Source organism: Homarus americanus, unplaced genomic scaffold (assembly GCF_018991925.1).
Source record: "Homarus americanus isolate GMGI-L3 unplaced genomic scaffold, GMGI_Hamer_2.0 scaffold6317, whole genome shotgun sequence".
Lineage (NCBI taxonomy): Eukaryota > Metazoa > Arthropoda > Malacostraca > Decapoda > Nephropidae > Homarus > Homarus americanus.
Window position 1 is genome coordinate 19,501,114 of NW_024730668.1, and position 24,098 is coordinate 19,525,211.

Consider the following 24,098-nt stretch of genomic DNA (forward strand, 5'->3'; position numbering starts at 1 on the left):
TGTCGGTACTGTGACCCCCTGATGCTCACCTACAATGGTCACCTGTCGGTACTGTGACCCCCTGATGCTCACCTACAATGGTCACCTGTCGGTACTGTGACCCCTGATGCTCACCTACAATGGTCATTCGCTTGTATCCTTTGGTCTGTGGATCAGTGCTGGCGTCTTCCTCCTCACACCGTGTATGCATCTCTGGCTCACTGAACGCCTGCTTCACCCCTCTCTCAGGCATTACGTCCTCCAGGGATTTCTTCTTCTCCTCTTCCTCCACCTTTTCTTCAACCTCTTCCGCTGGCTCCTTCTTCTTCTTGTTCTTGTTCTTGAGTCGACATATACTATCCTAAGGAAACAAAAGAGTGGGTTAGTTGGCCGTAGGTTATCAGAGTCAGGTCCAGCATTATTAGAGATGAGTCAGTCCAAACCAGTAAATCCATTACAAGATAGAGAGGACAATGGAAGTACCTTATCCTCGAGACTGATGGATTATAATGGGTTGTTCTAGTGGTTGTGGGTTTTTATAGTGATTGTAGCTTGTTAGAGTGGTTCAGAGAGAGACTCACCCTCAATCTGACGAAGAGTTGAAGTACCCTGGACTCGTCCTCGAGGTCGTCCTGACGAGACTTGAGTTCCTCGGAGTTGAACGAGTTGAGCAGGAGAGCGAGGAAGAGATTCAGCACCATAAAGTTGCCCATGACCAGCGCCGGCAGAAAGATAGCCAGGCACGTCTCAGAGCCCTACGTCACCACCACCAGCAGCGTTCGTAATTTACAGAAAAAAATGGAAGATTTTAACATTTTCCTTAATTATCCTTCCGTTTTCCTTGATTATCCTTGAATAAAGTGATTTAATGTTACCTACTGTTAATATAAGAATATTTCAAGTGACGTTATTGTTATTTACTTTTTTTTTCAGTTGGTCTCCTAAATGACAGGATAACGTCACTGTAGGTATGTCGTCTACATTGTTTACTTTTGAAATTTTTCTGACCGCAACATTGAGTAACATTGTCAATCGTAATTATTTTGAGCTATGTTTGATTAGCATGAAAGTTTAAGCCACCATGATAAATTTCAGACCAAACCACAGACCCATAGTTGTCAAAATGGAGCTGTTATTGTTTACGTCGATCTAGAAAACAATCCTATACCAGCACTGTCAATGTACTGTATATGTTGAACCAATGTCTGTCTGTCTATATGTCTGTACCACGTCCTTCTCCTCAGCCCGCATACAGTCCCAGAGAATCCACCCACTCTCCACACAGGATACGAAAGATCATCATGAAAGAGTGGAAGAAGTCCGTGAAGTTCCACCTACAGGAGAAAACCAATAATAATAATAATAATAATAATAATAATAATAATAATAATAATAATAATAATAATAATAATAATAATAATAATAATAATAATAATAATAATAATAATAATAATAATAATAATAATAATAATAATATAATAATATTGACTCATGGCAGGTATTTGTTAATATTAAACAAATAATAATTATTGATAGCACTAATGGTGACTGAGGATGGCTGTCATTCATATAGAGATCCACCGTACATTCACCTATCACAGAAGCCATTGAAGAAGACATTGCCAGGGTTATACTTTGGGAAACGGGTTGATGTGAAGCTTAAGCCGATAGGTCACTCTCTTGTCAATGAAACTCTCAGAACTTACCGAACCAATAGGCGGGAGATTCGTCTTCCATTTACCTTCAAGTTTGTAGCAGAGCAATTCAGGCAATGAGGAACAGCAGCTGAGATGGCACAAAGGGTAGGAGATGAAATTGATGCCGTGACCTGTTACTTACCCTTAGTCTGACAGACTTTTGCCGAGTGCCCTCTTTTTCCACATGAAAAGCAATCACTATCTTTAGCTGGAAATCTCGCCCGTAAATGAAGACTGCCACCACAAAACCAACATCGTTTTTTAGTGGTCATACTTGTAAGTGTTGAATCCTCATCTGGATATATATCTTGTTGATTAGTGTATGGTGACCTAAACGTTTCCTCCACACATCCTGAAGCTGCTGCAATGACAGGGCCTAGTGGCTGGAAGGTTTCCGAAGTACGCTGTGCAAGATCCAAGGCTCTAGCTTGATCAAAGGCTTGAGAGAGTGTGAGAGCCTGATTTTCCAATAGACGTTGACGTATACTTGCAGAAGACAGTCTGTTGATGAAGTCATCCCATACTAACTCTTCACGATATTCTTCGGCCGTGACAGCTTTTAGAGTACAATCTTTGCCGAGTCTGTGCAAGTCGCGAAGAAATTCATCCAGTGTTTCGGAAGGACGCTGACGTCTTGTGGCGAGCTGGTGTCCGGCGAATATCTCATTTTTCTTTTAAACATATACCTTTTCTAACACTTGTATCGCGGTTTCAAACTCCGTAGCATCAGCAAAAAATTCATACACAGTAGCAGACACATATTTTATCAAACATCGTAGTTTGTCAGGCGCTCTGTCTCCACACTAATCAATAAAGTTTTCAAAAGTTTTACGCCAATGCTTGTATTCCTTCTCAGCAGCTGGGGAATTTGGATCAACATCAAGCTTGTCGGGGCAGAGTATGCGTTCCATGTTGCTATTAGAATATGAGTTGATATATCAGTCCCAGAGCATCCAAGACTTTAAAAAGTTGTGCAACGAGCGTGTTGAACCCCTTAAAATCCTGTTCTGCAGATGTATGGATGAGCAAGAGCTCCCCAACAACTGGACTGGCATATGTGAAAGGACAGGGCGTGCATGTTGACAAGGAAGTAAGTTCTCAGACCATTGTGAGAAGAAGATACGAGAAGAATTGAACGTAAGAACATCTGAGAATCCGGGTGCAGCTCTTGATGCCGTATATTTAACAACACTTTCATTACTTGTTGATGTATATGGATTTATGAGTTGAATAAATTGTCGTGTGAGATCAAACACCTTCAGTAATCAAGGCTTTATTCAACTGGTAAATCCATATACATCTGCAACAGAACAAAACAAAACCCAATTAGAACAAGAGAATATTTAGAGTAAAGGTAAACACAAACATAATTTATTCCATAAGATGACATTTTGTTACAACTTGTCACGTGCATTCTTACAGCTTATCACGGGCATTCTTACAGCTTAATACGTTCATTCTTACAGCTTAACACGGGCATTCGTACAGCTTATCACGTGCATTCTTACAATCATCTACAACAATACGTTCATCTAGCAACACGGCATTCACAGCTTATCCATTCTAGTCTCTGCATTCTTACATCACGGGCATAGCTATACGTTTCACAGCTTACGGCATTCTGCAGCTTATCACGTGCATTCTTACAGCTTCAGTCACTTCAAATACCCACTGCATGAGCCTCTGTAAATCTTAAGAGTTAATGTGCTTCAGTCGTGCTGGAAATACGAGCCAAAAGCGAATATAAATTTACGATGTTTACTGTGTGGCCGTGAATGACCTATCAACAACACGTTAGCCTTTAAAACACAAACAAGAGAATCATATATAAACAACATGGAACCCGACGTAAACTTTTAACACCTTCCTACCCTCTATCCGGCCCCATCCCTCCTCACTCTCCTACTCTATCCGGCCCCATCCTCCTCCTCTCCTACTCTATCCGGCCCCATCCCTCCTCACTCTCCTACTCTATCAGCCCCATCCTCCTCCTCCCCTACCTCCCCCCATCCCTCCTCCCTCTCTTACTCTTGCCCCATCCTCCCCCTCTCCCTACTCTATCAGCCCCATCCCTCTCCCTCCACTCTATCCCATCCTCTCCCTCTCTCTCATCCCATCCCCCCCTCTTCCTATTCGCCTCATCCCCTCCCTCTCACCTCCTCCTCCCTCTCCCTCTCTTACTCATTCAGCCCATCCTCCTCCCTCTCCTCTATCCCCTCCCTCTCCCTCTCTTACTCTATCCTTCCATCCCTCCTCCCTCTCCCTACTCTATCCAGCCCCATCCCCCTCTCTCTTACTCTATTCGGCCCCATCCTCCTCCCTCTCCCCACTCATCCAGCCCATCCCTCCTCCTCTATTCAGCCTCATCCCTCCTCCTCGTCCCCCACCGGCCCCCCATCCCCATCCCTCCTCCTCCAGGCCACTTAACGAGCTAAAGATGCCTTCAACACGATCTAAACGTCCCACGGAAATGATTCGACGCGCGGTAGATGTGTGGATGATTAGAGAAAGAAAGTGTGTGTGTGTGTGTGTGTGTGTGTGTGTGTGTGTGTGTGTGTGTGTGTTAGTTATTGAGGCAGGCCGGTGGTGGGTGTAAGTAGTGCTGGTGGTGTGGTGTGGTGTTAGGTTAGGTTAGCCCGTGTAAAGACGTAAACATAACCAAACATACTTATTCACACATTAAGTATACAATATATATACACATATACAATATAGAAACTCTCATATATACAGTATACAATAAATATATACACTATACAACATATACACAGGTTACTCTAGTATTGTAAGTCAGTTTGTTTAAACACACGCGCAAGCGGTGCCTGCCTGAGACCATCCCGGAGTGATACAAATGGCCCTCGCTCGCTCTCTCTTTCTCTTCTTCTGTCTCCACCGCCGCACTGTCTCTCACGCTCCCTCTCTCTGTTCTTCTGTCTCACGCCGCCACTGTCCCTCACACTCTCTCTCTCTGTTCTTCTGTCTCCACGCCGCCACTGTCTCTCCTCTCTTCTCACACAGCCATTGTCTCTCTCACACTCTCTTCTGTCTCACGCCGCCACTGTCTCTCTCACACTCTCTTTTTCTGTCTCACACCGCCACTGTCTCTCTCACTCTCTTCTGTCTCACGCCGCCACTGTCTCTCTCACACTCTCTTCTTCTGTCTCCACGTCGCCACTGTCTCTCCTCTCTTCTTCTGTCTCACGCCGCCACTGTCTGTCTCTCTCCTCTCTCTCTCTTCTCTCTCCGCCACCACTGTCTCTCACACTCTCTTCTGTCTCACGCCACCACTGTCTCTTTCACACTCTGTTCTGTCTCACGCCACTGTCTCTCACACTCTCTTCTTCTGTCTCCACGCCGCTACTGTCTGTCTCTCTCACTCTCTCTCTCTTCTCTCTCCGCCACCACTGTCTCTCTCTCACACTCTCTTCTGTCTCCGCCACCACTGTCTCTTTCACACTCTGTTCTGTCTCCAAGCCACCACTGTCTCTCACTCTCTTCTTCTGTCTCACGCCACCACTGTCTCTCTCCACACTCTCTCTTCTGTCTCACGCCACCACTGTCTCTCTACTTCTTCTGTCTCCGCCACCACTGTCTCTTTCACACTCTGTTCTGTCTCAAACACCACTGTCTCTCTCACACTCTCTTCTTCTGTCTCACGCCACCACTGTCTCTCTCACACTCTCTTCTCTCACGCCACCACTGTCTCTCTCACACCTCTCTTCTGTCTCACATGCCACTGTCTCTTTCACACCTCTGTTCTGTCTCACGCCCCACTGTCTCTTTCACACTCTGTTCTGTCTCCACGCCGCCACTGTCTCTCTCACACTCTCTTCTTCTGTCTCCCGCCGCTACTGTCTCTCTCACTCTCTCTCTTCTTCTGTCTCACGCCGCTACTGTCTCTCACACTCTCTTCTTCTGTCTCACGCCGCTACTGTCTCTCTCCTCTCTCTCTCTTCTCTCTCACGCCGCCACTGTCTCTCACACTCTCTTCTTCAGTCTCACGCCACCACTGTCTCTCTCACACTCTCTTCTTCTGTCTCACGCCGCCACTGTCTCTCTCTCTCTCTCTGTTCTTCGTCTCACACCGCCACTGTCTCTCTCACACTCTTCTTCTGTCTCACGCCTACTGTCTCTCTCACTCTTCTATCTCCCGCCGCTACTGTCTCTCACTCTCTCTCTCTGCTTCTTCTGTCTCACGCCGCCACTGTCTCTCAATCTCCCTCTTCTTCGTCTCCCACGCCGCCACGTCTCTCTCACACTCTCTTCTTCTGTCTCACGCCGCACTGTCTCTCTCACTCTCTTCTTCTGTCTCACGCCGCCACTGTCTCTCACTCTCTCTCTCTGTTCTTCTGTCTCACACAGCCATTGTCTCTCTCACACTCTCTCTTCTGTCTCACGCCGCCACTGTCTCACACTCTCTTTTCTGTCTCCACACGCCACTGTCTCTCTCACTCTCTTCTGTCTCCGCCATACTCTCTCACACTCTCTTCTTCTGTCTCACGTCGCCACTGTCTCCACACTCTCTTCTTCTGTCTCACGCCGCTACTGTCTGTCTCTCTCACTCTCTCTCTCTTCTCTCTCCACGCCACCACTGTCTCTCTCACACTCTCTTTGTCTCCACGCCACCTGTCTCTTTCACACTCTGTTCTGTCTCCTCACACTCTCTTCTTCTGTCTCACCGCTACTGTCTGTCTCTCTCCTCTCTCTCTCTTCTCTCTCACGCCACCACTGTCTCTCTCACACTCTCTTCTGTCTCACGCCACCACTGTCTCTTTCACACTCTGTTTCTGTCTCAAGCCACCACTGTCTCTCTCACACTCTCTTCTTCTGTCTCACGCCACCACTGTCTCTCTCACACTCTCTTCTGTCTCAACGCACTGTCTCTCTCACACTCTCTTCTGTCTCACGCCACTGTCTCTTTCACACTCTGTTCTGTCTCAAGCCACCACTGTCTCTCTCACACTCTCTTCTTCTGTCTCACGCCACCACTGTCTCTCTCACACTCTCTTCTGTCTCCCGCCACCACTGTCTCTCTCACACTCTCTCTTCTGTCTCACGCCACCACTGTCTCTTTCACACTCTGTTTCTGTCTCACGCCCCACTGTCTCTTTCACACTCTGTTCTGTCTCACGCCGCCACTGTCTCTCTCACTCTCTCTCTTCTTCTGTCTCACGCCGCTACTGTCTCTCACACTCTCTTCTTCTGTCTCACGCCGCTACTGTCTCTCTCACTCTCTCTCTCTTTTCTCTCACCGCCGCCACTGTCTCTCACACTCTCTTCTTCAGTCTCACGCCACCACTGTCTCTCACACTCTCTTCTTCTGTCTCACGCCGCTCATCTCTCTCTCTCTCTCTCTGTTCTTCTGTCTCACACCCCACTGTCTCTCACACTCTTCTTCTGTCTCACGCCGCTACTGTCTCTCTCACACTCTTCTATCTCACGCCGCTACTGTCTCTCACTCTCTCTCTCTGTTCTTCTGTCTCACGCCGCCTGTCTCTCAATCTCCCTCTTCTTCTGTCTCACGCCGCCACTGTCTCTCTCACACTTCTTCTTCTGTCTCACGCCGCCACTGTCTCTCACTCTCTCTCTCTGTTCTTCTGTCTCACACCGCCACTGTCTCTCTCACACTCTTCTTCTGTCTCACGCCGCCACTGTCTCTCAACTCCACTCTTCTTCTGTCTCACGCCGCCACTGTCTCTCCAATCTCCCTCTTCTTCTGTCTCACGCCGCCACTGTCTCTCTCACACCTCTTCTTCTGTCTCCGCCGCCACTGTCTCTCTCACACTCTCACACTCTCTTCTGTCTCACGCCGCCACTCTCTCAATCTCTCTCTTCTTCTGTCTCACGCCGCTACTGTCTCTCAAGCACCCCCAGGATCAAGATCTCTCTCTCTCTCTCTCTCTCTCTCTCTCTCTCTCTCTCTCTCTCTCTCTCTCTCTCTCTCTCTCTCTCTCTCTCTCTCTGTTAAAGCCACACGACCCCAGGTTCTCAAAGGTTCATGGGATTAATATTTTTTTTTATCAGTGAACTTAAGTGTTTCCCACACATACTGAACACTTGAGTGGAAAAAATAAGTGCTTCCCACACATACACTTAAATGGACTAAACAAGTGCTTCCCACATACACTTAAATGGACTAAATAAAGGGTTCCCATACATGCACGCAAGTGGAAAAAGATAAGTGCTTCCCAACATACACTTAAGTGGACTAAATAAGTGCTTCCCACACACACTTAAGTGGAATAAATAAGTGCTTCCCACACATATACTTTAGTGAAAAAATAAGTGCTTCTCACACATACACTTAAGTTGATTAAATAAGTGCTTCCCACACACACATTTAAATGGAAAAAGTAAGTGCTTCCCACACACACACACACTTACGTGGAAAGAATTAAGTGCTTCCCAACATACACTTATGTGGACTAAATAAGTGCTTCCCACATATACACTTAAGTGAAAAAAACATAACGTTGAAATCTTTAAGAAACTCGTAAGAATATTGGACTCATTTCAGTACCCAACCCAACCCAACCTAACCCGAGGGAGGGAGGAGGAAGGAAGGAAGGAAGAGGAATGAAGAGGAATGAAGGTATAAACAGGAACAATACTCCTTAAATCAGCTCTATAAGTAAGACTGTCTTGACCTTTGACCTTTCATCTAGACGCAAAAAGTTAGCTGTTAGGTTATATTAAGAGTTCAACACCAGGGCGGGTCATACACACGCGCCTCTTGTGTGTGTGTGTGTGTGTGTGTGTGTGTGTGTGTGTGTGTGTGTGTGTGTGTGTGTGTGTGTGTGTCTGTTCAGTATTCACCACCTATACTCGAATATTTATGCGTGGGTGATAGAACGACACAAGTCTGCTCTTGATACACCCACCCGACACACCTCTCTCTCTCTGCCTCTCTCTCTCTCTCTCCTGCTGCCCCTCCCCTCTCCTGCTGCCTCCTCCCGCTGCCTCTCTCTCTCCTGCTGCCTCTCTCTCCTGCTGCCTCCCTCTCTCCTGCTGCCCCTCTCTCTCTCTCCTGCCTCTCTCTCCTGCTGCCTCTCTCTCCTCCTGCTTCCCTCTCTCTCTCTCTCTCTCCTGCTGCCTCTCTCTCTGCTGCCTCCCTCTCTCCTGCTGCCCCTCTCTCCTGCTGCCTCTCTCTCTCCTGCTGCCTCTCTCTCCTGCTGCCCTCTCTCTCTCTCCTGCCTCCCTCTCTCCTGCTGCCTCCCCCTCTCTCCTGCCTCCCTCTCTCCTGCTGCCTCCCTCTCTCCTGCTGCCTCTCTCTCCCTCCGCTGCCTCCCTCTCTTCTGCTGCCTCCTCTCTCCTGCTGCCTATCTCTCCCCTGCTGCCTCCTTCTCTCTCTCCTGCTTCCCCTCTCCTGCTGCCTCCCTCTCTCTCCTGCCTCTCCCTCTCCTGCCTCCTCTCCCTGCTGCCTCTCTCTCTCTCTCTCTCTCCTGCCTCCCTCTCTCCTGCTGCCTCTCCTCCCTCTCTCTCTCCTGCTGCCTCCCCTCTCTCCTGCTGCCTCCCTCTCTCTGCCTATCTCTCCTCCTGCTGCCTCTCCTGCTGCCTCCCTTCTCTCCTCTCTTCCCTCTCTCCTGCCTCCCTCTCCTGCTGCCTCCTCTCTCCTGCTGCCTCCTTCTCTCCTCCTGCTTCCCTCTCTCTGCTGCCTCCCTCTCCTGCTGCCCCTCTCTCTCTCTCTCTCCTGCTGCCTCCTTCTCCTCCTGCTGCCTCCCTCTCTCCTGCTGCCTCCTTCTCTCCTCCTGCTTCCCTCTCCTCAGCCTCCCTCTCTCCTGCCTTCCCTCTCTCCTGCTGCCTCCTCTCTCCTGCTGCCTCCCTCCCTCCTGCCTCCTTCTCTCCTCCTGCTTCCCTCTCTCCTGCAGCCTCCCTCTCCCTGCTTCCCTCTTCTCTGCCTCCCCTCTCTCCTGCTGCCTCCCTCCCCTCCCCTCCTCCCTATCTCTCTCCCTGCCTCCCCTTCTCTCCTCCTGCCTGCCTCCCTCTCCTGCTGCCTCCCTCTCCTCCTGCCCCCTCTCTCCTGCTGCCCTCTCTCTCTCTCCCTCTCCCTGCTGCCCCTTCTCTCTCCTGCCCTCTCTCTCTCTCCTCCTGCCTCTCTCTCTCCTGCTGCCTCTCTCTCTCTCCCTCTCCTGCTGCCCCTATCTCTCTCCTGCTGCCCCTCTCTCTCTCTCTCTCTCCAGCTGCCCTCTCTCTCTCCTGCTGCCTCCCCTCTCTCCTGCTGCCTCTCTCTCTCCTGCTGCCTCCTTCTCTCCTCCTGCTTCCCTCTCTCTGCTGCCTCTCTCTCTCTCCCTCTCCTGCTGCCCCTATCTCTCTCCTGCTGCCCCTATCTCTCTCCTGCTGCCCTCTCTCTCTCTCTCTCTCCAGCTGCCCTCTCTCTCTCCTGCTGCCTCCCCTCTCTCCCCTGCTGCCTCCCTCTCTCCTCCCTTTCCTCTCTCCTGCTGCCTCCCCTCTCTCCTGCTGCCTCTCTCTCTCCTGCCCTCTCTCTCTCTCCGCTGCCTCTCCTTCCTTTCCCTCTCCTGTCCCATCTTCTTCCTCATTGAGATTGGTCGAATTTCAATATTTTAATTGATTTACATCATGTACTGTATACTGGAAGTAAGGGTTCAGGGCTATGTATACTGGAGTAAGGGTTCAGGGGCTATGTATACCTCAGGAAGGGTTCAGGGCTATGTATACTGGAGTAAGGGGTTCAGGGCTATGTATATGGATGAGGGGTTCAGGACTATGTATACTGGAGTAAGGGTTCAGGCTATGTATACTGGAGGGAAGGGTTCAGGGCTATGTATACTGGAGGAAGGGTTCAGGAGCTATGTATACTGGAGGAGGAAGGGTTCAGGCTATGTATACTGGAGTAAGGTTCAGGACTATGTATACTGGAGGTAGGGTTCAGGGCTATGTATACTGGAGTAGGGTTCAGGGCTATGTATACTGGAGGAAGGGTTCAGGGGCTATATACTGGATGAAGGGTTCAGGGCTATGTATACTGGAGGAAGGGTTCAGGACTATGTATACTGGGTAAGGGTTCAGGGCTATGTATACTGGAGGAAGGGTTCAGGGGCTATGTATACTGGAGGAGGGTTCGGTATGTATACTGGAGTAAGGGTTCAGGGCTATGTATACTGGAGTAGGGTTCAGGGCTATGTATACTGAGTAAGGGTTCAGGGGCTATGTATACTGGAGGAAGGGTTCAGGACTATGTATACTGGAGTAGGGTTCGGGGCTATGTATACTGGAGTAGGGTTCAGGGGCTATGTATACTGGAGGAAGGGTTCAGGGCTATGTATACTGGATGAAGGGTTCAGGGGCTATGTATACTGGAGGAAGGGTTCAGGGCTATGTATACTGGAGGGGTTCAGGACATGTATACTGGAGGAGGTTCAGGGGCTATGTATACTGGAGGAAGGGTTCAGGACTATGTATACTGGAGTAGGGGTTCAGGGCTATGTATACTGGAGTAGGGTTCAGGGCTATGTATACTGGAGGAAGGGTTCAGGGGCCTATGTATACCTGATGAAGGGCTCCAGGGCTATGTATACTGGAGGAAGGGTTCAGGACTGTATACTGGAGTAGGGTTCGGGGCTATGTATACTGGAGGGAAGGGTTCAGGGCTATGTATACTGGAGGAAGGGTTCAGGACTATGTATACTGGAGTAGGGTTCAGGGCTTATGTATACTGGAGTAAGGGTTCAGGGTATGTATACTGGAGGAGGTTCAGGGCTATGTATACTGGAGGAAGGGTTCAGGGCTATCTATACTGGAGGAAGGGTTCAGGGCTATGTATACTGGAGGAAGGGTTCAGGACTATGTATACTGGAGTAAGTTCAGGGCTATGTATAGGCTACTAGAGTAAGGGTTCAGGGCTATGTATACTGGAGGAAGGGTTCAGGGCTATGTATACCTGATGAAGGGTTCAGGGCTATGTAGACTGGAGGGAAGGTTCAGGACTATGTATACTGGAGTAAGGGTTCAGGGCAATGTATACTGGAGGAAGGGTTCAGTGCTATGTATACTGGAGGAAGGGTTCAGGACTATGTCTACTGGAGTAAGGTTCCAGGCAGTTGGAGTAAGGGTTCAGGGCTATGTATACTGGAGGAAGGGTTCAGGGCTATGTATACTGGAGAAGGGTTCAGGACTATGTATACTGGAGTAAGGGTTCAGGACTATGTATACTGGAGTAAGGGTTCAGGGCTATGTATACTGGAGGGAAGGGTTCAGGGCTATGTATACTGGAGTAAGGGTTCAGGGCTATGCATACTGGAGGAAAGGGTTCAGGGCTATGTATACTGGAGGAAGGTTCAGGGCTATGTATACTGGAGGAAGGGTTCAGGCTATCTATACTGGAGGAAGGTTCAGGGCTATGTATGACTGGAGTAGGGTTCAGGGCTATGTATACTGGAGTAGCGGTTCAGGGCTATGTATACTGGAGGAAGGGGTTCAGGGCTTGTATACTGGAGGAAGGGTTCAGGGCTATGTATACTGGAGGAGTAGCGGTTCAGGGCTATGTATACTGGAGGAAGGGTTCAGGACTATGTATACTGGAGTAAGGGTTCAGGGCTATGTATACTGGAGGAAGGGTTCAGGGCTGTATACCTCAGGAAGGGTTCAGGACTATGTATACCTCAGGAAGGTTCAGGACTATGTATACCTCAGGAAGGGTTCAGGGCTATATGTATACTGGAGGGAAGGTTCAGGGCTATGTATACTGGAGGAAGGGTTCAGGGCTATGTATACTGGAGGAAGGTTCAGGGCTATGTATACTGGAGGAAGGTTCAGGGCTATGTATACTGGAGGAAGGGTTCAGGGCTATGTATACCTCAGGGGGTTCAGGACTATGTATACCTCAGGAAGGTTCAGGACTATGTATACTGGAGGAAGGGTTCAGGGCTATGTATACTGGAGGAAGGGTTAGGGCTATGTATACTGGAGGAAGGGTTCAGGGCTATGTATACTGGAGGGAAGGGTTCAGGGGCTATGTATACCTCCAGAGGGGTTCAGGACTATGTATACTGGAGTAAGTGTTCAGGACTATGTATACTGGAGGAAGGGTTCAGGGCTATGAATACTGGAGTAAGGGTTCAGGCTATGTATACCTCAGAAAGAGTTCAGGGCTAAGTATACTGGAGGAAGGGTTCAAGGGCTATGTATACTGGAGGAAGGGTTTAGGGCTATGTATAGTGGAGGAAGGGTTCAGGGCTATGTATACTGGAGGAAGGGTTCAGGACTATGTATACTGGAGGAAGGGTTCAGGACTATGTATACTGGAGTAAGGGTTCAGGTCTATGTATACTGGAGGAAGGGTTCGGGCTATGCATACTTCAGGAAGGGTTCAGGGCTATGTATACCTCAGGAAGGGTTCAGGACTGTGTATACTACAGGAAGGGCTCAGGGCTATGCATACTTCAGGGAAGGTTCAGGGCTATGTATACTTCAGGAAGGGTTCAGGGCTATGTATACTGGAGGAAGGGTTCAGGACTATGTACTGGAGGGTTCAGGGCTATGTATACCTCAGGAAGGGTTCAGGACTGTGTATACTACAGGAAGGGTTCAGGGCTATGCATACTTCAGGAAGGGTTCAGGGCTATGTATACTTCAGGAAGGGTTCAAGATTCATGGGTTCGGTGTCAGTACAGGACGGCACTAAGAGTACCTGCACAACACCTGTCTCACACCTGGTCAAAGCAGATTCGAACCCGGGTAACAATAGTGAGGAGTCTCTGATGTACTCTAACGCCCGACTTTTAACTGCTAGGATGGAAGCTACGCCAGACTAACGTTCAAGAAGGCCCAGGATCAGGCTACTACAGAAGGCCTGAGGCCATGCACATTTGTATGGGTTCAGGCCATGTATACTCCAGGTGGTCTAGGCCATGTATATCGAGGAAGGGTCTGACCATGTATACCGAGGAAGGGTTCAGGTCATATACTGTAGGGTTCAGGACTGTATACACAGGGCACTAGGGCTATGCATACCAGGATGGTCAGGGCTGGTGTATACACTGTAGGGTTCAAGATTCATGGTCTGGTGTCAGCATGCACCACAGTACCTCTGCACAACACCTGTTCCCCACACCTGGGTCAAGCAAGATCTGAAACCTGCAACAGGAGAGGTTCTGTACTCCATCGCCTACGATTTGAATCACAGGATGGAAGCACAGACTAACATCCACCAGCCTTCCTCCACCCCAGCTGCAGTTACACTTTCCCATAGCTACGCCAGACCAACGTTCACCAGCCTCCACCTCATACAATGACACACTTGCAGTTTACGCCAGACTAACATCCACCAGCCTTCCTCTCCAGCACCGACACTCTATAGAAGGGCGCCAGACTTGTCTCCACCGCATACAATGACACTTAAGGAAGCTAGACTAACATTCACCAGCCTCCACCCCACGAGACTACAGCCATGCCAGACTGGACGTTCACTAGCTTCCTCTCTGACTTCACAATGACATTAATTTCATAGCCACGACTAACGCCCACCAGCCTCCTCTAATTACAATGACACACTTCCTCATAGCTGACTAACGTTCACCAGCCTCCTCCACCCCACAATGAGACACTCATAGCCTCCTCCACCAATGACACACTTTATGAACATTGACTAACGTCTACCATTTCTCCAATTCCCCACACGATTATTAATTTGCAGCTTGCCAGACCAGTTCACCACCTCCACCCCACGAGGATGACTTACAGGCCACGCCAGACTTAACGTCTGCCAGCCTCCACCACAATGACACACTTATGGAAGCTAATACGCCAATATCGTCTGCCAGCCTCCCCACCCCACAATGATACACCTATGGGCCACTAACGTCCACCAGCCTCCTCCACAATGACACACTGTGGAAGCGCTGACTAACGTTCATCAGCCTCCCCACCCCACAACTGACACACTCATGGAAGCCATTACCAGACTAACGTTCAACCAGCCTCCTCCACCCCACAATGACATTAATTTGTTAAGATTCCAAATGACACACTTTATGGAAGCTACGCCAGACCAACGTCTACCACCCTCTACAATGATGACACTTGGCTTAGACTAACGTCTTACCAGCCTCCTCCACCAATAATGACATGATCATGGAAGCTACAGACCACGTTCACCAGCCTCCACCTGCACACGACATATCGCAGGAAGGCGCTGACTAACGTTCACCAGCCTCCACCCTAATACAATGACACATTCTATAGCTGCCAGACTAATGCTCACCAGCCTCCACCCCACATAATGACACACTCCTATGGAAGTTACGCCAGACCAACGTCTACCGCCCCTCTCTCCACCCACAATGACACACTTATGGAAGCCATGACTGGCTGACCAGCCTCCAATTTACAATGATACACTTATGGAATACGCCAGACTCATCGCTCATCAGCTCTCCACCCTGCATAATGACATAATGAAGCTACAGACTTGGCATTCGCCAGCCTCTCCAATTCTGCATAACGAGTATTTGGTATTTTGGAAGCCATGCCAGACTAATGTCTAACCAGCCTTCCACCCCACAATGACACTTATGGTTACGCCAGACTAACGTCTAACAGCCTCTCCCTCCACCCCACAACGACACACACTATGGCCATGACTAACGGTCACCAGCCTCCTCCCCACCCCACAATGAAACACATCTATAGTTACGACGCAGACCATCACGTCTACCAGCCCTCCAATCACCCCACAATGACACATCATGGAAGGCCACAGACTAACGTCTACCAGCCTCCCACCCCACAATGACACACTTATGGAAGCCATGCCAGACTAACGTTCACCAGCCTCCTCCACCCACAATGACACACTTAAGTAAAGCCATGCCAGACCAATGTTCACGCCTTCCCCACCCCACAACGACACATTAATTTAAGGTTTACATTAACGTCTTTCACCAGCCTCCACCCCACAATGATATTAATTTATAGACCAGTCACATACCAAACCTTCCCACCCACAATGACACACATCTATAAGCCATGCCAGACCAACGTCCACCAGCCTCCACCCCACACGACACACTGGCCACACGCCTCCGCCAGCCTCCTCCACCCCACAATGACACACTCTATGGAGCTACAGCCAGACTAACGCCCGCCAGCCTCCAATTCACACGACACACTTTGCGAAGCTTAAGCCAGACTAACGCCTGCCACCTTCCAGCACCACAATGACACACTTGTAGCTACGCCAGACAACGTTCACGCCTCCAATTCCTGTAAGTTTAATTAAATAACCTTATGGAAGCTTACAGCCAGACTAACGGCTCACTGTATCTCCTCTCCACCCCACAACACACACTTCCCATGGAAGAGACTATGTCTGCCAGCCTTCCAGCACCCCACAATGAGACACACTTATGAAGACAGACTAACGTTCACCAGCCTCTCCACCCCACAATGGCACACTTATGAAGCCATGCCAGACTAACGTTCACCAGCCTTCCTTTCCACCCCAACACACATTGGTGAAGCTGGCTACCACAATGGCACCTTATGGAAGCTACGCCAGACTATCATTCGGCAGCTCTGTCCTTTGAGAGCAATTCTTTTACAGCGAGGGCGTCAAAAGATAAAACAGTATATATAAACCCCACAACAACAAGCACGGTGTTTACGTCGCTTTAACACTCAAGCTTCCAGAGTATCTTATCTCACACGTCACACAACATCAAACACCACCACCATCTCGACCACCCAAGCCCCCACACCCAAAGATCTCTCCCACAATGTACCCACACGCATAAACCCTGCGGACGAAAACAAACGTTGGGTACGACACTAAAACTATTCTCCTCTTCGTGTAGTGGAATTCCAAGACAAGTTTTATATCGTCAAGAATAACATTTATCACTTGTTATGTAGTTATTTAAAAACTTGATTTATATAAAAAGAAATGTGGGGTTAGGAGCGGTGTGTGTGTGTGTGTGTGTGTGTGTGTGTGTGTGTGTGTAATGTAAGTGTGTTCATCTGACGTCGTCTTGTGAGGGGATAGACCAAAAATAATTCTTATACACCGTGATGGTTTAAAATTATCCAGGTTTTGTTTTGTTTATATCAGTTGTTTGAGTTATTGTCGGGGTTACTGGGACACAAGACACCAGTAGAGATATTTATAGTACTGGTTTAAATAGAAGTATAGATAAAGATACAAATACAGATACGATTACATGTACAAGGAAGAAGAAAGGAGAGTCAACTTTCCTAATTAGACCCAATAAACAAGGGCAGATAATCGACCCTGACCAATAATATTTCCAAGATTATTATAACGTAAATACGACTTTAATAATACGAAAGCAACGAAATTAACTTCCTAAGTCATAGCAAATGTGCCTTACGAATTAGTTAATATTTTGAGCTTTACGTTAGGAGGTCATATAACGAACAGAAACTAACGAATTGATTTATAAGTTTGTGTATAAATTGGTAGATAGGAAGTAATAGTATACTGGTAGACGAGCAGACAGACAGACGAACAGACAGACGAACAGACAGCAGACAGACAGACAGACGAACAGACAGACAGACGAACAGACAGACAGACAGACAGACATACAGACAGACAGACAGACAGACAGACAGACAGACAGACAGACAGACAGACATACAGACAGACAGACAGACATACAGACAGACGAACCAGATACGTTAGGGAGATAAGACAGACATGCTGGTGAGACAGACAGACACAGACAGACAAGTGAGACAGACAGACATATATACATTATCATATATATAGTCACATACATTATCCCATACACACACAAGTCACATACATTACCCCATACACACACAAGTCACATATACATTATCCCATACACACACAAGTCACATATACATTATCCCATACACACACAAGTCACATATACATTAACCCATACACACACAAGTCACATATACATTATTCCATACACACACAAGTCACATATACATCATCTCACACACATGTATTTCCCCGCACAATAAGATGGGTGTGGAAAAGGTGTCTATATATGACTAGAATTCTTAATAAGTTTATTCACACACAATCGTATGTTTCCTCTAACTTATCATACTTAAAATGATGGGGGATTACTCATACGTGTGCTGTATGATGAGTTTGGCATAAGTCATCAAAACATACCTCAAACAAACACACTCACCTGGGCACAAGTCATCAAACATACCTCAAACAAACACACTCACCTGGGCACAAGTCATCAAAACACCTCAAACAAACACACTCACCTGGGCACAAGTCATCAAAACATACCTCAAACAAACACACTCACCTGGGCACAAGTCATCAAACCTCAAAACCAACACTCCTTTCAGGCACAAGTCATCCAAAACATACTCAAACAAACACACTCACCTGGGCACAATCATCCAAAACACACCTCAAACAAACACACTCACCTGGGCACAAGTCATCAAAACATACCTCAAACAAACACACTCACCTGCATGATCATCAAACATACCTCAAACAAACACACTCACCTGGGCACAGTCATCAAAACATACCTCAAAAACACACTCACCTGGGCACAAGTCATCAAAACCATCAACCAACACACTCCTGGGCACAAGTCATCAAACATACCCCAAACAAACACACTCACCTGGGCACAAGTCATCAAAACATACCTCAAACAAACACACTCACCTGGGCACAAGTCATCCAAAACATACCTCAAACAAACACACTCACCTGGGCAGGTCATCAAAACATACCCAAACACACTCACCTGGTACAAGTCATCAAAACATACCCCCAAACACACACTCACCTGGGCACAAGTCATCAAAACACCCCCCAACACACTCACCTGGGCACAAGTCATCAAAACATACCTCAAACAAACACACTCACCTGGGCACAAGTCATCAAAACATACCCCCAAACACACACTCACCTGGGCACAAGTCATCAAAACATACCCCCAACACACTCCTGGCAGATCATCAAAACATACCCCCAACACACTCTGACGGATCATCAAAACATACCTCAAACAAACACACTCACCTGGGCACAAGTCATCAAAACATACCCCCAACACACTCACCTGGGCACAAGTCATCAAAACATACCCCCCAAACACACTCACCTGGGCTGGAGTCATCAACATACCTCAAACAAACACACTCACCTGGGCACAAGTCATCAAAACATACCCCCCAAACACACTCACCTGGGCACAAGTCATCCAAAACATACCCCCCAAACACACTCACCTGGGCTCAAGTCATCAAAACATACCCCCCAACACACTCACCTGGGCACAAGTCATCAAAACATACCTCAAACAAACACACTCACCTGGGCACAAGTCATCAAACACTCCCCCCAAACACACTCACCTGGGCACAAGTCATCAAAACATACCTCAAACAAACACACTCACCTGGGCACAAGTCATCCAAAACATACCCCCAAACACACTCACCTGGGCACAAGTCATCAAACATACCTCAAACACACTCCACCTGGGCACAAGTCATCAAAACATACCTCAAACAAACACACTCACCTGGGCACAAGTCATCAAAACATATAAACAAACACACTCACCTGGGCACAAGTCATCCAAAACATACCCCCAACACACTCACCTGGGCACAAGTCATCAAAACATACCTCAAACAAACACACTCACCTGGGCACAAGTCATCAAAACATACCCCCAACACACTCACCTGGGCACAAGTCATCAAAACATACCTCAAACAAACCACTCACCTGGGCACAAGTCATCAAAACATACCCCCCCAAACACACTCACCTGGGCACAAGCATCAAAACATACCTCAAACAAACACTCACCTGGGCACAAGTCATCAAAACATACCTCAAACAAACACACTCACCTGGGCACAAGTCATCAAAACATACCCCCAACACACACTCACCTGGGCACAAGTCATCAAAACCTTCACCCCCAACACACTCACCTGGGCACAAGTCATCAAAACACTACCAAACAAACACACTCACCTGGGCAAGTCATCAAACATACCCCAACACTCACCTGGGCACAAGTCATCAAACATACCCCAACACTCACCTGGGCACAAGTCATCAAAACACCCCCCCAACACACTCCTGGGCACAAGTCATCCAAAACACTTACACAACACACTCACCTGGGCACAAGTCATCAAAACATACCCCCCAAACAAACATACTCACCTGGGCACCAATCAAATATGCACTCACCTGGGCACGGGGTCAGGGGCGAAGTTCTTGGCCGTGTAATTCTTGCCAAACAACTGCATCCCAATCACGGCAAAGATATATGATGATGAGAACAAAGGTGAGGTTCCCAAGGGCTCCCAGCGTCGACACAATGATATACAGTAAGACTCGCATAGTCCGCCACGACTGAGCTAACTTGAGCACTCGTAACTGTCGGGGAGAGAAGGAGGAGTACGGTGAGAGAAGGAGGGGTAAGGTGGAAGAAGGAGGAGCAGGGTGAAGGAAGAAGGAGGGAGTGGGTGAGAATGTGTGTGTGTGTGTGTGTGTGTGTGTGTGTGTGCAGAGAGAGATAAAGGAGAGAGAGAAGAGAGAGGAGAAAAACAAGGTGAAAGAGAATGAGAAAGAAAGCGAGAAAGTGTAGGGAAAATCTGTTTGTGAAAGAAGCAAGAAGGAAGGAAGGAGAAGAAAGGAGGAAGAGGAAGAAGGGAAGGAGAAGGAAGGAAGGAAGGAAGAAGGAAGGAAGGAAGGAAGGAAGGAAGGAAGGAAGGAAGAAGGAAGGAAGAAGGAAGAAAGGAAGGAAGGAAGAAGGAAGAAGGAAGGAAGGAAGAAGGAAGAAGGAAGGGAAGAAGGAAGAAAGAAAGGAAGAAGGAAGGAAGAAGGAAGGAAGGAAGGAAGGAAGAAGGAAGGAAGGAAGGAAGGAAGGAAGGAAGGAAGGAAGGAAAAGGAAGGAAGGAAGGAAGGAAGGAAGGAAGGAAGAAGGAAGGAAGGAAGAAGGAAGAAGGAAGAAGGAAAAAAGAAAAAAGGAAGAAGGAAGAAAAAGAAGGAAGAAAGGAAGGAGAAGGAAGATGATATCACAATGTCAACAATTACGTGAAGGAAAAGTTTGATTTTGGCGAGAGAAAGGTTGAGAAACTTTCGTCGTGTTACAAGGAAAAAAAATCTCAAAGCACAGGTGGATGAGGGAAAGTACTCGAGTGAAGTATTTAAAATTAGACCTAAACCTGTACTTTCTTCCTAAACCTGAAATTTAAACCCGTACTTCCTACCTAAACCTGAAATTTAGACCTGTACTTTCTACCTAACCCTGAAATTTAAAGCATTACTTTCTACTTAAACCTGAAATTTATACCTGTACTTTCTCCCTAAACCTGAAATTTAAACCTGTACTTTTTCCCTAAACCTGAAATTTAAACCTGTACTTTCTATGCAAACCTGAAATTTAAACCTGTACTTTCTACCTAAACCTGAAATTTAAACCTGTACTTTCTCCCTAAACCTGAAATTTAAACCTGTACTTTCTATCTAAAGCCGAAATTTAAATCAGTACTTTCTACCCAAACTTGAAACATAAAGCCATTCTTTTTACTTAAACCTGAAATTTAAACCTGCACGTTCTTCCCAAACCTGAAATTTAAACCCGTATTTTCTACCTAAACCTGAAATTTAAACCCGTACCTTCTAGTAAAACCTGTACTTTCTACCTAAACCTGAAATTTAAACCTGTACTTTTTCAATAAACTGTATTTTCTACCTAAACCTGAAATTTAAACCAACACTTTCTACCTAACTTAAAATTTAAAAGGTACTTTCAACATAAACAGTCTACAGTATATACATAGTTTATATACCATCACTGTCTACGTCCAGTTCCCTTCACTAGTGTGTTTACAAAGGGTCGTCAGGTTTTGTACAGTGTGGCAGCGTTGTGTTTGTCTACATTCAACAGAAGGAAACTCACAATAATAAAACACACTACGGAATCAAATTAAAACAATATTAAAACAAATATCTCGAAGATAATGATTTGTGGATTGTTTATATAAAGAGCCGCTGTAAACACATTAGTGAATGGGACTGTACTTGTTTATATACCAGCACTGTCTATATATATAGTTTATATACCAGCACTGTCTATATACATAGTTTATATACCAGCACTGTCTATATACATAGTTTATATACCAGCACTGTCTATATACATAGTTTATATACCAGCACTGTCTATATACACAGTTTATATACCAGCACTGTCTATATATTATTATATACCAGCACTGTCTATATACATAGTTTATATACCAGCACTGTCTATATACACAGTTTATATACCAGCACTGTCTATATACATAGTTTATATACCAGCACTGTCTATATACATAGTTTATATACCAGCACTGTCTATATACATAGTTTATATACCAGCACTGTCCATATACATAGTTTATATACCAGCACTGTCTATATACACAGTTTATATACCAGCACTGTCTATATACAAGTTTATATACCAGCACTGTCTATATACACAGTTTATATACCAGCACTGTCTATATACATAGTTTATATACCAGCACTGTCTATATACACAGTTTATATACCAGCACTGTCTATATACATAGTTTATATACCAGCACTGTCTATATACATAGTTTATATACCAGCACTGTCTATAATATAGTTTATATACCAGCACTGTCTATATACATAGTTTATATACCAGCACTGTCTATATACACAGTTTATATACCAGCACTGTCTATAACTAGTTTATATACCAGCACTGTCTATATACACAGTTTATATACCAGCACTGTCTATATACACAAGTTTATATACCAGCACTGTCTATATACATAGTTTATATACCAGCACTGTCTATATACATAGTTTATATACCAGCACTGTCTATATACACAGTTTATATACCAGCACTGTCTATATACATAGTTTATATACCAGCATGTCTATATACACAGTTTATATACCGCACTGTCTATATACATAGTTTATATACCAGCACTGTCTATATACACAGTTTATATACCAGCACTGTCTATATACATAGTTTATATACCAGCACTGTCTATATACACAGTTTATATACCAGCACTGTCTATATAAAGTTTATATACCAGCACTGTCTATATACACAGTTTATATACCAGCACTGTCTATATAATAGTTTATATACCAGCACTGTCTATATACACAGTTTATATACCAGCACTGTCTATATACACAGTTTATATACCAGCACTGTCTATATACATAGTTTATATACCAGCACTGTCTATATACAGTTTATACCAGCACTGTCTATATAGTTTATATACCAGCACTGTCTATATACACAGTTTATATACCAGCACTGTCTATATACATACAGTTTATATACCAGCACTGTCTATATACACAGTTTATATACCAGCACTGTCTATAATAATAGTTTATATACCAGCACTGTCTATATACACAGTTTATATACCAGCACTGTCTATATACATAGTTTATATACCAGCACTGTCTATATACACAGTTTATATACCAGCACTGTCTATATATATAGTTTATATACCAGCACTGTCTATATACACAGTTTATATACCAGCACTGTCTATATACATAGTTTATATACCAGCACTGTCTATATACACAGTTTATATACCAGCACTGTCTATATACATAGTTTATATACCAGCACTGTCATATACATAGTTTATATACCAGCACTGTCTATATACATAGTTTATATACCAGCACTGTCTATATACATAGTTTATATACCAGCACTGTCTATATACACAGTTTATATACCAGCACTGTCTATATACATAAGTTTATATACCAGCACTGTCTATATACATAGTTTATATACCAGCACTGTCTATAATATAGTTTATATACCAGCACTGTCTATATACACAGTTTATATACCAGCACTGTCTATATATAGTTTATATACCAGCACTGTCTATATACACAGTTTATATACCAGCTGTCTATATACATAGTTTATATACCAGCACTGTCTATATACACAGTTTATATACCAGCACTGTCTATATAATAGTTTATATACCAGCACTGTCTATATACACAGTTTATATACCAGCACTGTCTATATACACAGTTTATATACCAGCACTGTCTATATACACAGTTTATATACCAGCACTGTCTATATACACAGTTTATATACCAGCACTGTCTATATACATAGTTTATATACCAGCACTGTCTATATAATCATAGTTTATATACCAGCACTGTCTATATACACAGTTTATATACCAGCACTGTCTATATACATAGTTTATATACCAGCACTGTCTATATACATAGTTTATATACCAGCACTGTCTATATACACAGTTTATATACCAGCAATGTCTATATACACAGTTTATATACCAGCACTGTCTATATACATAGTTTATATACCAGCACTGTCTATA

General features: G+C 45.8%; 1 protein-coding gene across 1 annotated transcript in view; it reads right to left on the minus strand.

Annotated features, from left to right (window-relative positions):
- The window catches only part of LOC121867276 (sodium channel protein 60E-like), a 98,499-nt gene that overhangs the window by 56,031 nt on the left and 18,370 nt on the right, over positions 1-24,098 (minus strand). The window contains 6 exon segments of the mRNA XM_042367156.1: positions 115-340; positions 561-734; positions 1,210-1,243; positions 1,245-1,313; positions 19,885-19,965; positions 19,967-20,073. Coding sequence (XP_042223090.1) covers positions 115-340; positions 561-734; positions 1,210-1,243; positions 1,245-1,313; positions 19,885-19,965; positions 19,967-20,073 — 691 coding nt within the window.